The sequence below is a fragment of the Anthonomus grandis genome, chromosome 1, assembly GCF_022605725.1.
Source record: "Anthonomus grandis grandis chromosome 1, icAntGran1.3, whole genome shotgun sequence".
NCBI classification, from domain to species: Eukaryota; Metazoa; Arthropoda; class Insecta; order Coleoptera; family Curculionidae; genus Anthonomus; species Anthonomus grandis.
This window is the reverse complement of record NC_065546.1, coordinates 54,855,177-54,872,508: the sequence shown is the minus strand read 5'-3', so window position 1 is coordinate 54,872,508 and position 17,332 is coordinate 54,855,177. Positions and strand designations below refer to the sequence as shown.

The following is a 17,332-nucleotide window of genomic DNA, read 5'->3' as shown; positions in this document are numbered from 1 at the left end:
AAAAAATAAAAAATAAAATTAAAATAATAAATAAAAAGTTCAATGCAGATTTTTATTGTTTTAAAAATAGAATAAACGCAATATTGCAGAGTGTTTTCCTAGTTCTTAACCATTTGTACTAATGTTCAAATGTTAAATATTTTATGACATTTTCAAAATATGTTAATTTTATAAGAAATTAAAAAACACTTAAATAACCTTTAATAAAATATTAAAATTGGCATAACTCTAAAATAAATGCATTGATTATTATAAGTAGGGTCGCATAATATAGGGAATTAATAGACCTTTCAAACAAGGTATCACTCGACTACCCTTCCAATTTAAAATTTTTAAGGGGGTGGCTCTGGGGGTTAGGGGGATGATAGTATATCCCTAAAAAATTCATCATTTTGGTTCCCCCTTGTTACTATAGAAACGGTTTTAAGCATTTTTTTATATCTTTTACGGTTTAAAAATTATAAGCCATGGCTACTCTTGAAATTGTCACCCTGTATATATTTTAAGAAGAATTTTTTATTAACATTGGATTTTCTTAAAATTTTTATTTTCTTGCTGTTTTTTATGCTGTATAAACAGGAAAAAATAATTTTATGATTCGGCCAATTTAAGGTAAAATTATTGACTAAAAACCTTAACTTACCCGATAATACAAAAACTATTGAGAATTTAAATTTTGTGTTCATTGGAGATGAGGCATTTCCCCTGAATGAACATATCTTAAAACCTTATGCTCAAAGAGAATTAGACAAGGAAAAACAAGGAATTTTTAACTATACAGGTTGTCGCGCGCCAGAAATGTAGTGGAAAATGCATTTGGAATAATTGCTTCTAGATTTCAGATATTTCATAGACCTATTAATATGAAACATGAAAATATTTGTTATGTTGTTCTGGCCATTTCTGTCTTGCATAATTTTTTTCGTAATCGCTCCACTTCTTCTGTTAGTGCAACAACTTTTGATAAGGAAGACACATCACATAATTTGTTAAAAGATGGTGACTGGCGAAATAATTCAGTTAATATTACAAATATGCAACCGAGTAGATCTACAAATCCAACATCTGCATCAAAAGAAAACAGGGACAATTTTAAATCGTATTTTAACAGCGCCCAAGGTGCCTTGGCAAGAAGAAATGATTAAGTTGGGAAAATGTTACTAATCAATAAAATATGTTTGGAAATAAATAATCGTTTATTACATCGTTTTTCTGTTGATTATTATTAGGCTGTGACGTAGTAGATGCGTTAATATTAGATCCTTTACCATATTCAGATTCTATCAGATCTTCGGTAGTTTCCTCGTAAATATTCGATGCACTATTAGCCGGAATCTCTTCATCCATGGTGAATTGAAGGAGTTCAAAATACCATAGCACTGGTGTATATAAATCATCTTGCGACATTCCAGACCTTTTGCTATCCTTCACTTTTTTCAACTCTTTTCTAAACGATCCCCTTAGACTCTGAATTTTTTTAACAAGAAAATCTTTGTTGGCCTTTGGAAACCCAGCTTCTTTACAGAATTTAACGAGTTTATCATAGGCGACATTTTTAAGATTTTGGTTACTGTATTCCTTGCTTTTTATTTGCCAAAGGCATGGATATTCTCGGTAAATATTAATAAAATCTGTAACAGCTTCTTTGCTCCAACAACGACCGTCCGACATAACGCGCTCCAAAAAGAAACAGTTCAACTGGAACAAATATATATACAAAATAAAAACATGATCTTTTTATTTCGCTCAGTTAAAACCTTACGTGTAAAGACTTGTCGAAAATCACGCGTTCAAACCTCTCGGATTTATTTACCTTTAAGGCCAATTCCCATCTAAGCAGCATCAAGCGGCGCGACGCAGATTAGCAAAAGGCTGCTTACAATTGGATACGTATATTCAATGGGGTCGTTTCCACCTAAGCAGAGCCACAGCATAAAGAAACTTTATGCTGTGTTTCTTTATGCTGTGGCAGAGCGTTGCAGCGCCGAACAGAGCAGCGCGGCGCTGCAAAATTTTAATTTCCCGTGAAGCATTGGCACGCAGAATGTCGCTGGTAAACCCGCCGCGCTGCTTGTTGACGGACAAGTGGGAATTGGAAGATTCGCGCGCAGGCAGCAATTCGTTCCAACTTGTTTGTTTTTATTTCTTAAAAGTCTGAAGTGATTTAGTTTAAACTATGGACGGAGAAAAAATTAATAAACTTATCGTTCTTGTGGCTGAATTTAGTGAGCTATATGACATGACTCATAAAAGTTATAGTAGCCAACACAGGAGAGAAATAATTTGGACGGAAATTGGTAACAAACTTAATGAAAAGGGTAAGTGTTCATTTATTGTATTTATATTAACTATTTAATTTATAATTAATTGTTATTGCTCTTACTATCCATTTAAATACAATGTACTCATAATTACTCATTGATAATTCCTATTTAAGAAATAATTAGTAATGACATTTATAGGCACTATTTTTAAAACTAATTAGTGACGGGTAATTTACTTTATTTATTACTATACAATTATAAAATAACTTTACAGTTAGTTATTTAACATTTTTAAGCATTTCCTATATTAATTGCATCTTCTTGCCAAGAAACTGCCCCTGAATCAATGTTAAAATATCTCTTAAATGCATCTCTTATTTTGATTGCTTCATTGGAGCATTTTCCACCAATGTTAGATATACTTGTAAAAACTGGTGCTTCATTTTCTGTTCTCTGTTGCTCTAGTACGGTCAAGAAGACATTGTCATTTCTAAGGAAGTTATGCAAACAAAGACTAGATAAAATTATTTTATTTGCATTTTTTGGGGACAAAGAATCCTAAAGGCATTTTCGGAAACTCTACGAGCTCTGGACAGACGATTATTGAAAATTCTTTTATCATGTAAGAATGCCCGTCCTGAGTAAGGTCTCATTAAATAAGTTTTACAAGGGAACGCTTTGTCTGCCACTATTATTTGTGGTAAAGGTTTGCCATTTACAGTAACTGGTCGATTCTTCGAGGCAATCCAAATATTCCATTTTTAAGACCTTTTCCCATATTCGAATCAGTAAATATCCCACCATCGCTATTTTTACCGTATGCTCCAACATCCACGGCAATGAACCAGTATTCTGCGTGTATCATCGCCTATAACACTACTGAGAATGATTTCTTATAGTTAAATCACAAGGATCCACTTCTGAGAGGTGCTTCTATAGTAACATGCTTGCCATCTATCGCAGCCACACAATTAGGAAAATTCCAAGTACTATCAAATTTGTTTGCACAATACGGAAGTAACTTTGTTGTGGATTGTGGCATTACAACATTTCCTAGAGTCTCCCAAATAACATTTGCGGTATGATTTATAGTGATTTATAATATGATTTATAATTTATATGTGTATTGTAGAGTGTCCTAATCTAAAGTTAAAAGAAAGTATCTGGTAGTCTGCCCCTGTTGCCAAAAACCTGAAAAAGAACACCATCCTTAATGTATTCTATATAAAAATATATTTTTTTACAACTGATTATAATACTATTGCGAGAAATACATTCAATTGCGTGTGCGAATTTTCATTTCGTAACCTTTTTATATAAATAAATATTTTTATATTCCGCGATATACATATAGTTAAATACTATTACTCTTTTTTTTTTAGCCGATGCTTGTAAGCAGAGATGGAAAACTTTAAGAGACGCTTTTCAGAGAGCAGCAAAAAACAACCAAACAAAAAGTGAATAAGCTGCCAAAGGCAACAAGAAATGGAAATACTGGGATGCCATGGCTTTTCTTTAGCCTTATATTAAAGGAAGAGAGTATGAAAATTTTTTCATATGCTATTATTATGAATTTATTAACCAGTGATTTATTTATCTAAGAACTCATTTAAATGTTAGCCAAATACAGCAAGAAGGTATAAGTGAAGACGATGAAATGGATACTCAATTAGAAAATAATACACAAAGCCAAAGAGGAGACAGATTGTGTGAAGATTATGATGCCGAAAATAATTTAGATATTCCGTCTTCCATTTCACAGTCAAATACACCTTCTTGTTTTTCAAGCATAGAGACTCCATCAAGACCATCATCTCGTGTTACAAGTGTAAAAAGTGTCCAGCGTTTTAAGAAATTAAAAGCTGCAGTCAAAAATGATGAGTCAATACCGGAAATATTACAAGAATATATTGATGACAAAAAACGTAGTCGTTTAGAAAAGCAGACCAAAGATCTTGTAAAACCATCAGTAAATGAAAATAGCCCACTAATATAGATTTTTTTTTATTAATATGGGCAAAACAACGGCTACATTTCCTCCACTACGGCAAGCTACCCTGAAAAATAAAGTATTTCAAATAGTAAATTCATACGAATTGCAAAAGTTATCAAATTCCTCCTCTTTGATAACACAAACTTCTAGTGAAAGTCAAATACTGGGTCACAATCATACACCATCCTAAATTCATGAGACACTTCAGCCACCAATGCAAATACAGTCACCTATGCAGAATCCACCATCTGTACAAACTCGACCGCCAATGCAACAACACATCTCTGTACAAGATGAATCGTCTACATTCTTCGGGGAAACTTCTACATACTATTCACAATTCGCAACTCAATTACCTCACTCATAGACACCTCACTAATCTTGCCCATTTTTTTGTGAAGAGATATTTTTTTTTGGTTTATTTTTTCTATGTGTTTTCTTAGGACTATTTTGTTAACTAGTGTTTATTTTTACAATCAAATTATCAAACATAAAATCAGTTTATTTTGTTGCGTTAAATTAAAAATTATTTTTTCATATCACTTAAAAATAAATGTTTAGACTAATTAAATCAATCATTTGCTTACCTTAGAAAAACTGCCGAAATTTAGTATTTTGTTTCGTCAAAGGAATGCGCAAAAGATCGAATAGTTCATTAAATTTTTCTGAGGATATTCGATAGTACTTATAGAACTTCTGTTCATCTTGCTGGAGACGCCCGAAAAGTGTATGGAATTCGCCCGCATTCAATCTCGCACGAAATATGTCATGGACCCAATATTTTCGTTTAGTTTTCTTTTTCTTTTTAAATTCATGGCATAAAGCAACTGCAAGAAATATAAAATCGTTCGATAAAGATAAAGACATCTTGACGACCAGAATAAAATAACAAAAACTGAAAATTCTGTGCTGCGCTGCTCTGCTCTGCGCCGCGCTGCTCGATGCTGCTTAGATGGGAATCGGCCTTTACATAGAAACACTTACGCGTGCGATTAAGCGTGCATTTCGAAAATCGCGCAGTTTAAACTTTCGGTGTAAAGGCCGCTTTTGTCGAAAACTTGTTTCTTACATGCTGTGAGAACAAACCTTATTACGTACTGTTTGATCAGAAATTCTGATTCTCGTTGTGGCTGCTAACTGATTTTGAAGCGCTCGTGCAATAGTGGTTCGTTTCCTAATCGTCCACAGATTTCATAAATGGTCTTCTCGAGGTGATGTGGCCCTTTGACGTCGATATCTTCTAATGCCATAAATTAAATACCGAACCCATGCTCTGTTTATAACGGTTGCCCGACTCACATTGAGAATTTCTGTGACTCTTCTTCTGGAATAACCTTCCTCAATTAACGTTACAGCCCTAGCGGTTTCAACTTTATTTAGGTACATTCTACGGTATATTCTTATATATTCTATCAGCTATATTCTATCAGCGGATTCTCAACATTAAAATGTCTACATTTTTTTCTGAAGATATCCAGGCAAAAAAAAATTGTTTAGAACTCTAAGAATAAGGTTGAAGTCTATACATTGTGATCGTAAAATAATATTTTTGTTTAAAATACGGAGAATATAAGCTTATGGAGTAGTAATCCCTTTTTCGTTTTGAGTAATTTATTTAAGAAATTGTCCATCTGTCTAAATTTCCAACTGTTTTTATTTCTGCCTATAACTAAAATAAATACAAATTTTATCATTTTCATGTTCAGACATGACCTCTCAGTGGTGTCTCTTCCGGTCGTGAATTATTGGCCCTCGAGGCTCTCGACCTCTCGGTGTTTATCAATGAACTATCCGTAGTGGAGTTATTGGTTGGACGTGAGCTCACAGTGGAACCCAAAGTAGGTTGTTTTCCTGTGATCCTGTAGTACCTGAAATTATAGAGGTACTTTTTTATTTATCAAACGCTTGATGTCTTCAGAGATACTTCACTGTTTGTGACGCATATACATACCTTTTCTTCAACAGCGTCCACGTTTTCATCTTAAAAACGAAAATAAAGAACAGAAACACCCCGTATAGGCCGTTAAGGCAATCGGTGACGATCCAGATATTTTCATACTGGTATTTGCTGAACCAATTGCCAAAAAACGAAATAATTTCCGTACTCCAGTTGATCCCCATGGCCAGTGCCAGTCTCATGAAGACATGGTATCTGAAAAAAGTCTAAATAGCCCTAAAAGTCAATCGTATGATGGTTTACGCACAATTGTTCATCAGGTTCTGAGTGTTTCCTCTTGATAACGGTGGAAGTTTCCTTTTTCACTTTTCTTATGCTCAAAGCGGTCCAGCTGAACAGTACCAGATTGGCTACAAACAAGATGGTCGCTTCCAAATATAAGTACCAAAGGTTTCCCCAGTCCTCTAAAAGAAACCATTGAGAAGAAAATCCCAATGAAGCCTAAGAACTTACGCCTAAAGAAGCATTTTTCGGTTCCAATGCTCGGGTTATGCTTGGAACTTGTATCGAGAAAGTGAAACTGTAGCAGGTAGACCAAGACGACTAATAGTACGGGGGCACCCAAACCGTAAATGCTGTATAGTCCCAGTTTTTTTAATTGGGAGGTTGTTCCCCTATGGTGTGATCCTCGACTAAAAATTATTTTTTCTAAATTAAATTTATTTATTTATATACGGGATGTCCCCATTAACGAAATAAATTGTAACAAAAATTAATAACCTAACCATAACAATAAAAAAATAATAAACAATATTCTGTAATTAAACAAAACTTGCCCAATTTGTAAACAACATATAAGAAATGAATAAATCTCGTGATTCTATAGACAATATAACCAATAAATTGAGAATAAATTTGATCTAATTAAGAAACATTTTAAACTATGTACAGGGTGTCTTATTTTGGGTACTTTTGCAGGATATCTCCGTTATTTTTAGAGAGTAGTAAAACATATATAAGTAAAAACTCGTTATTATAGATTTTTTTTCCATAGAATCTAGTGGTATAGATTTATTTTTGGAATATATTATAATATTAATTGGTCTTTTTTTTACCTTTTCAAAAATATATAACAGTATGAACTTATTTTCAAAAATACGCAAATAACTAAGAATTTTCTAAATTAAATGCATAATTTAATAGTAGGCCATGAATAACAATAATAGACAAATAAAAAGTTACAAATTAATAACGACGAATGGGGAATTGCATCATTCTTATTTTTGTTGTAATAAAGGAACATAAAAAATAAATATATAAATTTAATAAACACTATAAGAAAACAATTATATAACAAAACAACATTTTTACAAGAGATGTTCAAAATTACCCCCATCTTCTCTGATACAAAATTGGTACATATTTGTAACCCTTTGAATAGCATTGAAAATAATAATTTGTCTCCTTCTCAGATTTTGAAATGCTAAATGAATTGCGTCAATTATTTATTAACGGTATCCACCAATTTTACAAAAATAAAAAAATACAAAAGATACTAATATTAATTCAACTTAAGTTTGATAACAGTAAGACATAAATCAATGTTACCAATTAATTTAAAGAAACATGTTAATTTAATAAAAAACAATTTATTTGTCATTTTTTTGTTTTTTGTTATAAATAGCCATGGCATCCCATTAAATTATGAATTTGATCATTTAAATTTAGAAAATTGTAATTTTTTTGCGTATTTTTAAAAAAAAGTCCATACTGTTATATATTTTTTTAAATGTAAAAAGGCCAATATTATGAACTATAAAAAATATACAAGGTGTTCCATTAAAGAAAACATAAGTTTGGGTTATAATTCAGAAACTATTGATCACAAAAACAATATATCTACACCACTGGATTCTACGGAAAAAAAATCTATAAGAATGAATTTTTACTTTTAGAAAAAGGGGGTCCCAAAATGCAAAAATTTCAAAAATGCCCTGTATCTTAAAACATAAAAGGCTTATGAAAATTTTATTAACAGCATCTTTAGTGTTACGAAAATGTAGCACAGTGTCGCGAAAACCGCAACTCTCTACCTCTAAAAATAACGGAGATATCCCGCAAAAGTACCCAAAATGGGACACCCTGTACATATATAGTTATCGATTTTCAATAAAGTCAGTCAAACAGCGCTTAAACCCAGAAAAACCCTTATCAATTATATCGTGACAATTAAACTCGTTACCCAGCATGTGAAACCTATTAACTCTTAATCGGGCAACTTTTTATTTTTAATTAAAAGAATATTTTCACATATTTTTTTCTTTATTTATATTATAAAGGCTTCAAAAAATTAAATTTTTTTTTAATTTTTCATGCCTAGGTACAGAGAAAAATTATGTATCCTATAGGATACATTGACCCCTCCAATATCTTCAACATGATATATTAAAAAACAATCGCGCGGATTCTTTCCTTGCACAAAACATAATCTCAGACTACACTTTTGACAGAAAACCGTGGTTTGTCCATTGGTACATAGCCTGCATCTTCTTTTCTGTGTAAAATTTCCAATTTAGTCATATCGGATATCGACAGTTGGTCTTGCAGTTACTGGAACTTTGATCTTTTTTGATGGCTGATCGTTTGCAAAATCAGATTTTCGAAATATCATCTTTTGCTCGGATTTTACTAGCGATAAAGCCAAGCTTACTCGGAATTCTTTCAAATGGTCATATTTCAAACGCCCAAGAGCTTCACTATCTCTTCCATGCAACAACCAAGCATTATTTACACAAATGTCAATAAGTTTTTCCGAATATCCCAAGGTACTAACGCCGAGACTTATAAGGTGTTTTATAAGGAGTCAGCTAAGACTATACCACCCACACGTCTTTGATTTACACCAATGTGGGAATTGTATTGTTTTATAATTGACATTCCACGTCAAATTTCTTTTTCTTCTCTTTGCTGTATCGTTTTATTTGAAAAGTAGGAGTGTGTGATACATACAAGCTGGCCAAGGTAACGCACTTTGTCTCAGCCCATTTTACAACGGCAATGCCTGCATTATTATTGACTTTATAATCAGACACGTAACAGTCTTCGAGTGGTATTAGCGTAACATAATCCACTTCCCTGTTTCTTTGGTTATTGAGACTGCTCAAAAACTGAAAAAAATTAATCTTATAAATATATTATCTCTTTTTACTAAACAGCATCTGTAAAAGACTTTGCCGATAATGAGGTTATAAGATCAGCACACCCTCAAACCACATGAATAAATAAAAAAATAACTAACATTATTTGTGTTCGCGAAAGACTTAGGTACCTCTAATGGGCAATGTATATTTTCAGATACAAATAAAAAAACCTAAGGTCCAAATTAAAAAAAAATAGTTTCAAAAAAAAATCACCTCATCAACATCTTTTCCGGCCGCCATTGCACAAGACGCTGAAATGTTACACGTTGTACTCCTTACTCGTACAAATTTGGCAAATTTAACATTCCAGCACAGGTTCTGAGAAACCTATCTTGAACTCTTTTAAGGCTACGAATGTGGACCATACTACAGAAGAGTAAATAAAATACTGCGAGCAAGAGTAATATACAGAACTCTAAATGCATCGGTAAATAATAAAAATTGGCAGTATTTTAAAATTCCATAAATATCATTAATAAATCAGTTAAAAAGTAGAGGACCCACATGGGAACCCTGTCGGACTCCTGTTGTTACCAAAATTAGAATTGGGAGTGAACCCCTAACATAAACAAACTGAATTCTCTTGCTTAGGTAACTTTTTAGCCAAAAAAAAAAGAAGACACTCATGGAAACCATAACATTTTAATTTAAAAATAAGCAAGGAGTGAATGGCAAAGTCAAACGCCTTGGAGAAATCTTTATAGATGAGTCCACCTGATATCCATCCGAAAATGCCTCAACAATGTAGTCATGATACAATGTTAAATTTGTAGAGGTAGATTTACCCTGTCTAAACCCACTTGATCAATATCAAGAGATTTCCGCAATGCCAAGTAAGGTGTTTGTTAAATATGAACTCAAAAAGTTTAGAAACAGCAGACAATATAACAACAGGTCTATAATTTTTTATATTATCTCTGTGACCATTCTTGTAAACAGGGGTTATAAAGCTATCACGCCATTTATCAGGAAAAGTGTGTAGTCTAAGTGACAAATTAAAAAGGGTATGCAAAGGTTTTGTTAAACTGAAAATACATCTTTTGAGGAAATATGTAGGAATATTATCAGGTCCATAACTTAGTTTATCCTTAAGGCCATTTAAAAAATCAATTAAATTGAATCAATGAAATCAATAAAATTAAAGTTGCCTAGATCTATCTCATTAGAGTGATAGACGCTAGAGAAGTGGTTAGCAAATAAGTTTGCTATGTCTTTGCTTGATTCAGCTGACATGCCATTAAAATTCATAGCATTAGGAATGTCATGACTTTTTTTAATGAGTCAATATAATTCCAAAACTGTTTGGAGTTATGGTTAAAATATATGATCTATAACATTGAGATCAGTTAGTGTTTTGCATTGTGATCGAATATTTGAAATCAAAATATAGTCAGCAGCCGATTGGGTAAGTTTAAAATTTGCATGAGCACTCTTTTTAGCCAAATTAGCCTCTCTAATTCTGGAAAAAACCAACGGGGGAACCTTGAAGGTTTACCTAATTTTTTTTGGTGCATATAAGATTGATATGGCATTTGAAATAACTTCATAGAACTTATTGACCGAGACATCAATATTTGAAAGGTCAATAAAAGAAACGAAATTATTTAACCCTAAAAATCAGCATTGCGGAAATCAAAATAAATAGTGCTATAGTCTAATTGCCTAATCCTCTCATTATAAGAAATATCACAAATAATTGCTAGATGATGGTAATTGTCTGGGAGTAAATTGTCTGATGCTTGTTGAACTGGCATTTTATAGTATTCTACATTACTATTAAAATTTAGATCTAAAAATATTCCATGATTATTAGGTATTATGTTTGATTGCCTTAAATTTAAATAAGAAATGATTCGCACAGTACTCTGGCTGGGTAGTTTTAGGCACATCGAACTAAGAGACCTTCGTCCACCGAGTAGTCCCATGTTGCCAGTGGTAGATTTTAGTCTCCAAATAGAAATATAGAAATCTCAGGATTACCACTTGCAATTGACTCAACCGTAGAGCAGTGGGCAAGGTATGTGTTTTCTGTTAAATTTGGAGGAATATAAATACCACCGAATATACAGTGACCGCCTAAAGTTCCGCATAAATTCAATAAAAAATAAATACATGATTTTTTGAGAAAACGCTCGGATCCGTCGATTTTTATTTTAAGTTGCGCAATATTTCACATACATTTTTGTTTACAGGGTGCAAAAAAAAATGATATGACGTCATCGGTCATTTTTTTAAATGGAATGCTATATTTTTTATTGTATTTATGAAATATAGGCGAAATTCCAAGCAAGTTTCGTATAACACACCTTATCTCAAAACTCAACTGTTTCAGAAATATTTACATTTAAATAATAAGAAAACAAATAAGTACGTCTATTTACTTTTGTTTTTAAAATTGGAATAATATATAAAAAATTATTTTGTTTTTACCTGAAGGTAAACCAAATATCCAAGCAAATAATGTTCAACCAAAAGAAGGAGCTTATGAAGGCGAAATACGTCGAGTAACCTAGAAAAAAAACATTAGTATTCAATTTGTTTTCATGAGAAAAAGAAGCTAGGAAGTTAGAATGTAATTAATAAATAAACAGCAGGTGTCAATTGACAATTGTTTTGTGATTAATTTATTAAACTTCACTGGGTCTAGTTGGAGCCAAGTTGGTTTGTTATGAGGCATCCTGTATGTTATTACATTTTAGAATTCTCCGTGATATTCTAAGAAATTTGATGGCCACTCAAATTTCTTATAATATGACGTAGACATATTGTACTTTGGTTGAATAGTTTTAGAGATATAACCAATTATTGGCTCTATATTCATTATTAAAAAACTTTGTACTCTTATATTCTTATAATTTTGATAGTGAAGAAGTAGTCCATACTTGCAGTGGAGTCGTAGGTTAAGGTAAAATGGAAATCCTGCAGTCTCCCTTCACTTATTTATTAAACATTTAATTATTTAAAATTCCCTACATGTTTCGGATACAGTGGTGTCCATCATCAGGGGATAAAAGGTTTAAAATTGGTATTGGCCCAAAAGTACGAATGTAGGACCTGGTAGCGCAGTAGTTTACATTGCTTAACTAACGTGTTTTTCGAGACTAGCAGTAGGTTCGAATCTCGCTTAGGACAATAATTTTATATTTTTATATTTTATCAATTTTAATTTAGTTACTACTAAGAATTTAATTTATTTAGTGTGTGTATATAATTTGACCGTAAAGCATGTACTGTTTGTAGTCGATTTTTAAGGTAACAATTTTATCTAACTTTAAGTTCGTTATTGAATTTAGTTTCTTTGTTTTTAATTTTTAGGTCTGATGATGCTTTGAATATGAGCGAAACACGTGTAGAATTAATAAATACTTCTGAGACCGAGACTTTGTGTAGCTTCCTTTAGATTATTTAAGTACAACTTATTTGTTTTACACCATATATTAATTTTATATATTTGGTCTTGCAAATCAATATAATTGTGAATAGTAATAATATTTAGAAAAAGTTTAAGGTCGTCCCCTGACACCTGAGGAAACCTCGTAACTATGAGAACCGAAGCCCTCAATTTCAACGAATTGATAGTGGGCTAGTTAAATAAGATTGTCCGAGAGCAACCAGCTTAAAATCCGAAAATCCCAAGGCATTAATTTTAAAAAGAAAAGTTTTATGGTCTAATTGATAAAATGCCTTCTGAAAGTCCATATAGGCTACATCAACCTGGCCAAGCTGATTCAGCGTAGTACAAATACTCTGTCAAACAAGTCAAGTTTGTATCACAAGACTTTCTCTGCATAAATCCATGCTGATCTGATGATATAAATCTGTTAATTTGTGAGTAGATTTGATGGAAATCTACTTACAAATTAAAAGTTATTGCACAAAATCGAAATAGGCCTACAATTACGCAGCTCCGTTGAATGGCCTTTTTACAAAACAGGTATGACTTTGGCGGTTTTCCAACAACTTGGTAAAATACCCCAGTTTCAATAGATTTGTTGAATATAAAAAGAAGTTTCTTAGAAAAAACATGTATGCAATCCTTTAAAACAAAGCTTGGCATGGAGTCACTACCTACAGTTAATTTATTTTTAATTTTTTTTGCAGATAAAAAAATATCCACTAACACATTCAATTTAGTAAAACATTTTTTCTAGAGAAACATAATAAAATATGGGGTGTATATTCTAACAAAAAAGTCATGTGACTCCTCAAATTTCTTAAAATTTTAGGTAGAATCCAAAAATGTAATGTAAATGCACCTGTCACATTTGAAATACTTTAAACCCATTTAAATAGTTCAATTAGGATATGGCATATGACTAATGAAATTTCTTAGAATTTATTCACGTAGGTTGTAAAAATATAATAATATGCAGGGTGTCCCATTTAAAATATTAAAATCACCCAAGAACATATAAAAAATATAAACTCACCCAAGAACGTGCATCCAACAGTACCAGATTCAAATTCATTTAGATTCGTGATAACCAGTTGCAGATAGGCAGCGAATAAAATGAGAACGTAAATCATCAATGCGTACTGATACAAGTTCTTATCCGGCAGCAGGGCGTATACTATGAACGTGACGACCAGGAACGGCATGGATATTCCCATTGCTGAAACAAATAAAATGTGCGTATAAAGAAATTTATTAAAAAGTTGTTGATTTTAACGATTAATTGTCCAAAAGATTCGGCTATACCCAAAAGGGCTGCTCTACATTCTAACCACGTACCATAAGCATTAACATATTTTGTAAGAACTGGCTCCTTCTCTTGTTCTCCCTGTAATGCCTTTGCACAAACAAAAATGACGTCCTCATCCAGACAGTACTGATCTCTTTCATAGAAATCATTGCCTTCAGAAGGTATCCACAACTGTCCATTTGCTTTCACGAAATACCTTTCATCAGTATCATTTTCCAGCCGATAATAGCTTTCACAGCTAGGAAGACCCACCGTAAATCCATCACTATACACTTGCCCGTCGTATAAATTAACCCTAACGGGGGCCGTTTGGTTACTTTTCAAACAGACCCCTTTTTTAGCCAACGTAAAGGCAATTTTACAACACTTTCTCAGGCAAAAGTCCGTATGGCAACCGCAGTTTTCCACCGAAGAAGAGGCTTTATAAGACGTCACGTTTGGATCTAAATGGCACGAAACACGATCACAGTGACACACGATTGGAAAAACAATGGCGACAGCAGCCAGAAATAGTGATCGGGACATCTTTAAGTCTAGCCAAGCAACCACCTGTTTCCAGTGTTATTCTTGGCACATATGGCCGGATAATTGAGTGAGTCGCTTCCAGAGCGCGTTTTTTTTTTATGGATGAAGGGAATTGCAAACAATAAGACCGCGACGTCGCTCTGACATGTTCACTTTTAATATTCAATTATCGGAAACGCTTGTTTAGATTAATAAAGTGTTTCCATTTTAATAATAATGAAGTGTTTTTTTCATGTTTTCGGGAAACGCGCGCTATTAAAGTTAGTTGAGTGGGTAAATATGGGGCGACGTCTGAGCAGTATGCTCGGAAAAAAAAAGTAATGGTTTTGATATGAAAATTAAATATGATGGATTATATTTTGTCTGTTCGTTAATAAGATTTTTAAGGGTTGAAATGTCATGAAAAGTCCAACCCAACTCAACCCAAGCAAACTCAACAAAACCCAACCAAACTCAACTGTAAAAAATAAATAAGAATCACCAAAAAAAGAATCCTTAAAAAGGACGACAAAAATAATTGACTAGAGCGTCATATCATTAATGAAAAATTTCAAATGCTCTACTGGTAGAGACCAGAGCATTTGATTCATAATGTATGTATTACAGGAAATTTTGTGTTTATCCCCCTAAAGGTTGCGGCAATTAACACTTATTGTCGGTGTTTGACAGGCTCTCTTTGAGTAAGAGGAGAATTAAGATATTTTTGTTAAGTACTCATAAAATATTGAAAAACAATATTGATTGTCTTGACATTCTTTGTTATCTCCCCTTTGCCATTAACAGATTAAATTCTCGTAATTCCAGAATGTTTTACTCAGCATATCCACGTACCAACCTTTACAAAAACTCACCCATATATACGAGTAAACTCTGCTATTATTTTAATTTATATGCTTCAGATATAGATATTGACTCTACTAGCCTCAAACAATTTAGGACAATCATTACGAATAAACTTAAATCAACATAAAATCCTGTTTCTCTTACGTTTTTTTTTTAATTGTTTTTGTATTAGCTTGAAATACTCTTAATCATGCAATTCTATCATGCAATTCATGGATTAGCGAGAAACATATAAGGAGGTGAACAAATCAGATTTTGTATCAAAGCGAGATATGTATTTTGCTTTTGTAATTATGCGACGAACTCCAAGAGAATATCTTCTAGGACGTATAGAATTATAACTTCTCAACTAAACAAAAAACTACCCTCTGTACTTATCACGCATATACATAGGAGAAAATCCATCAATTCAGGCACTTTTCATGAGCAACCGGGCTGAAGTCTAAACAACACAGGGTAAAGTACCAATTCCACCATAGTCCAGTGTGAACTACTAAAAGACTCTCAATTAATAGATGCATGTCAAAGTATCAAAACCAATAAAGCACCAGGGTGTAATAATTTACCACCAATAATAATAAAAACACCAATCTCACACAATGGACAATACTTTTGCACGATCTTTAAAAACTTTTTATAAGATACACCTTCTCTAAGCAACGGAAAAGACTAAAAATATTATACTGATACAAAGGTACTGACCCAAGAAGGATACAAACGACCAATCAAAATACAGACTCGGCTGCCTTATAGACACCATATGAAAAACATAATAAATAAAAGTCAAATCAAAAAATTACATGCAGCCAAAGTAATAGGTATTCATTAAAGGGAAGTCCCTAATCTAAACAAACTCAACCCAACCAAATTCAACCCAACCCAATCAAAGGTAAATTAAGCCGACCCAATGGGTATATACCACATAGTACTAGTATGCTGTTCCAATCCTTCCATACTTATTTAATTTTCTTAGTGGTACTTGCTACTCGAACCATTTGGGTCACACCCCCTGAAGGCAAATAATGTTCATAACCGAAAGTACCCTAGAGAAAAAAGCACCTCACGTACTTACCAATGCTATGCACAATACTAATACGATCCGCGACCTCCATACAAATCTCCAAGAAAACATCATTCCCTCTAGTAAAAACACAAAAACTCTTATAGTCGTAATCCTCGAGATCGACTTTGATAAACCCATTCTCCTCCTGCACCAATCCATTTTCCGTTCCGTTTAAAACGACCCTCTCCTGATGGGCATAACAGACCAGGGTGCGATTAGGTACCCTTATAATATTGTGTAACTGTGCACTGCGCACACTCGCCGCGGTACTTCGTTCGGCACTAACGCACTGAAGGACCCCAAGGGCCGAAACCTGCAACGTCTGACCTACATCGCAACAGTCTTGGGTGCAACTCTGCACGTTGCATACACACCCATACGTCCCTGTGGAGTTTGTGAAATGGTCGTTTGCGGTGTATGTCACGCCGTTCAAAACGATATTTGTACCCTCGCGTACCCCGTTTGATAGATCAACCGTTAGGTCGCACTTTTCACTAAGGGTTGTGTGGAGAATTGCACCGGTAAGGAGCAATAAAGTTAACAGGAAACGCATTATACTTGCGTGAGAGTCTTAAAATTATTGTCATGATAACCAAAGCTTATCTATAAATAGTTGGAAAATGATACACAATAAGTCAATAACGAGTTGAATAAGTTTGCAAATACTGAAGATAAGATTAAGATAGTATTTGAGAAATCTGATAATAGGTTAGATGAAGTTTAAGGTGGGGAACTGATAAAACAAAGGGAAAAAACGATCTTGTTTACACTAGTGGCGCAAGAGAAAAATGCTATTAATTATTTGACAGATGACACTTAAAACTTCACTGACATCGGTGAAAAT

The 17,332-nt window shown here is 33.1% G+C and overlaps 1 protein-coding gene and 2 long non-coding RNA genes across 5 annotated transcripts; 1 reads left to right on the top strand and 2 right to left on the bottom strand.

Moving 5' to 3' along the window:
- Window positions 1–1,183: 1,183 nt before the first annotated feature.
- On the bottom strand, window positions 1,184–1,926 carry LOC126738752 (uncharacterized). 2 transcript variants are annotated; one of them, XR_007661431.1, is made up of 2 exons: window positions 1,814–1,926; window positions 1,184–1,698 (listed from the first exon to the last, which is right to left on the bottom strand). It is a non-coding gene; the product is annotated as an uncharacterized LOC126738752 (long non-coding RNA). The 2 variants fall into 2 exon arrangements; XR_007661430.1 differs by having other exon boundaries at window positions 1,763–1,920.
- A 48-nt stretch (window positions 1,927–1,974) lies between these two features.
- LOC126742705 (uncharacterized) lies at window positions 1,975–4,828 on the top strand. The gene is made up of 2 exons (XR_007662707.1): window positions 1,975–2,318; window positions 3,647–4,828. It is a non-coding gene; the product is annotated as an uncharacterized LOC126742705 (long non-coding RNA).
- A 1,065-nt stretch (window positions 4,829–5,893) lies between these two features.
- On the bottom strand, window positions 5,894–17,126 carry LOC126742396 (G-protein coupled receptor Mth2-like). Of its 2 annotated transcripts, none has more exons than XM_050449078.1 (7): window positions 16,498–17,126; window positions 13,785–13,967; window positions 11,785–11,863; window positions 6,668–6,846; window positions 6,462–6,618; window positions 6,209–6,409; window positions 5,894–6,125 (listed from the first exon to the last, which is right to left on the bottom strand). In XM_050449078.1, exons 1-7 carry the CDS (start codon window positions 17,039–17,041, stop codon window positions 5,960–5,962), a joined length of 1,509 nt encoding a protein of 502 aa, XP_050305035.1. In that variant the 5' UTR covers window positions 17,042–17,126; the 3' UTR covers window positions 5,894–5,959. The 2 variants fall into 2 exon arrangements, with proteins under 2 accessions (XP_050305035.1, XP_050305085.1); XM_050449128.1 differs by lacking the exon at window positions 16,498–17,126 and adding an exon at window positions 14,087–14,663.
- Window positions 17,127–17,332: the final 206 nt, after the last annotated feature.

What these genes read in the sequence shown, in the direction of transcription:
- LOC126742396 (XM_050449078.1), bottom strand. Translation starts at nt 17,041, where the DNA reads ATGCGTTTCCTGTTAACTTTATTGCTCCTTACCGGTGCAATTCTCCAC. An exon ending in GATATTTGGTTTACCTTCAG is followed by an intron (nt 6,847 to 11,784) that starts GTAAAAACAAAA and finishes AATAATTTTTAG; the next exon opens with TCGAGGATCACACCATAGGG. An exon ending in TCAGAACCTGATGAACAATT is followed by an intron (nt 6,410 to 6,461) that starts GTGCGTAAACCA and finishes GACTTTTTTCAG; the next exon opens with ATACCATGTCTTCATGAGAC.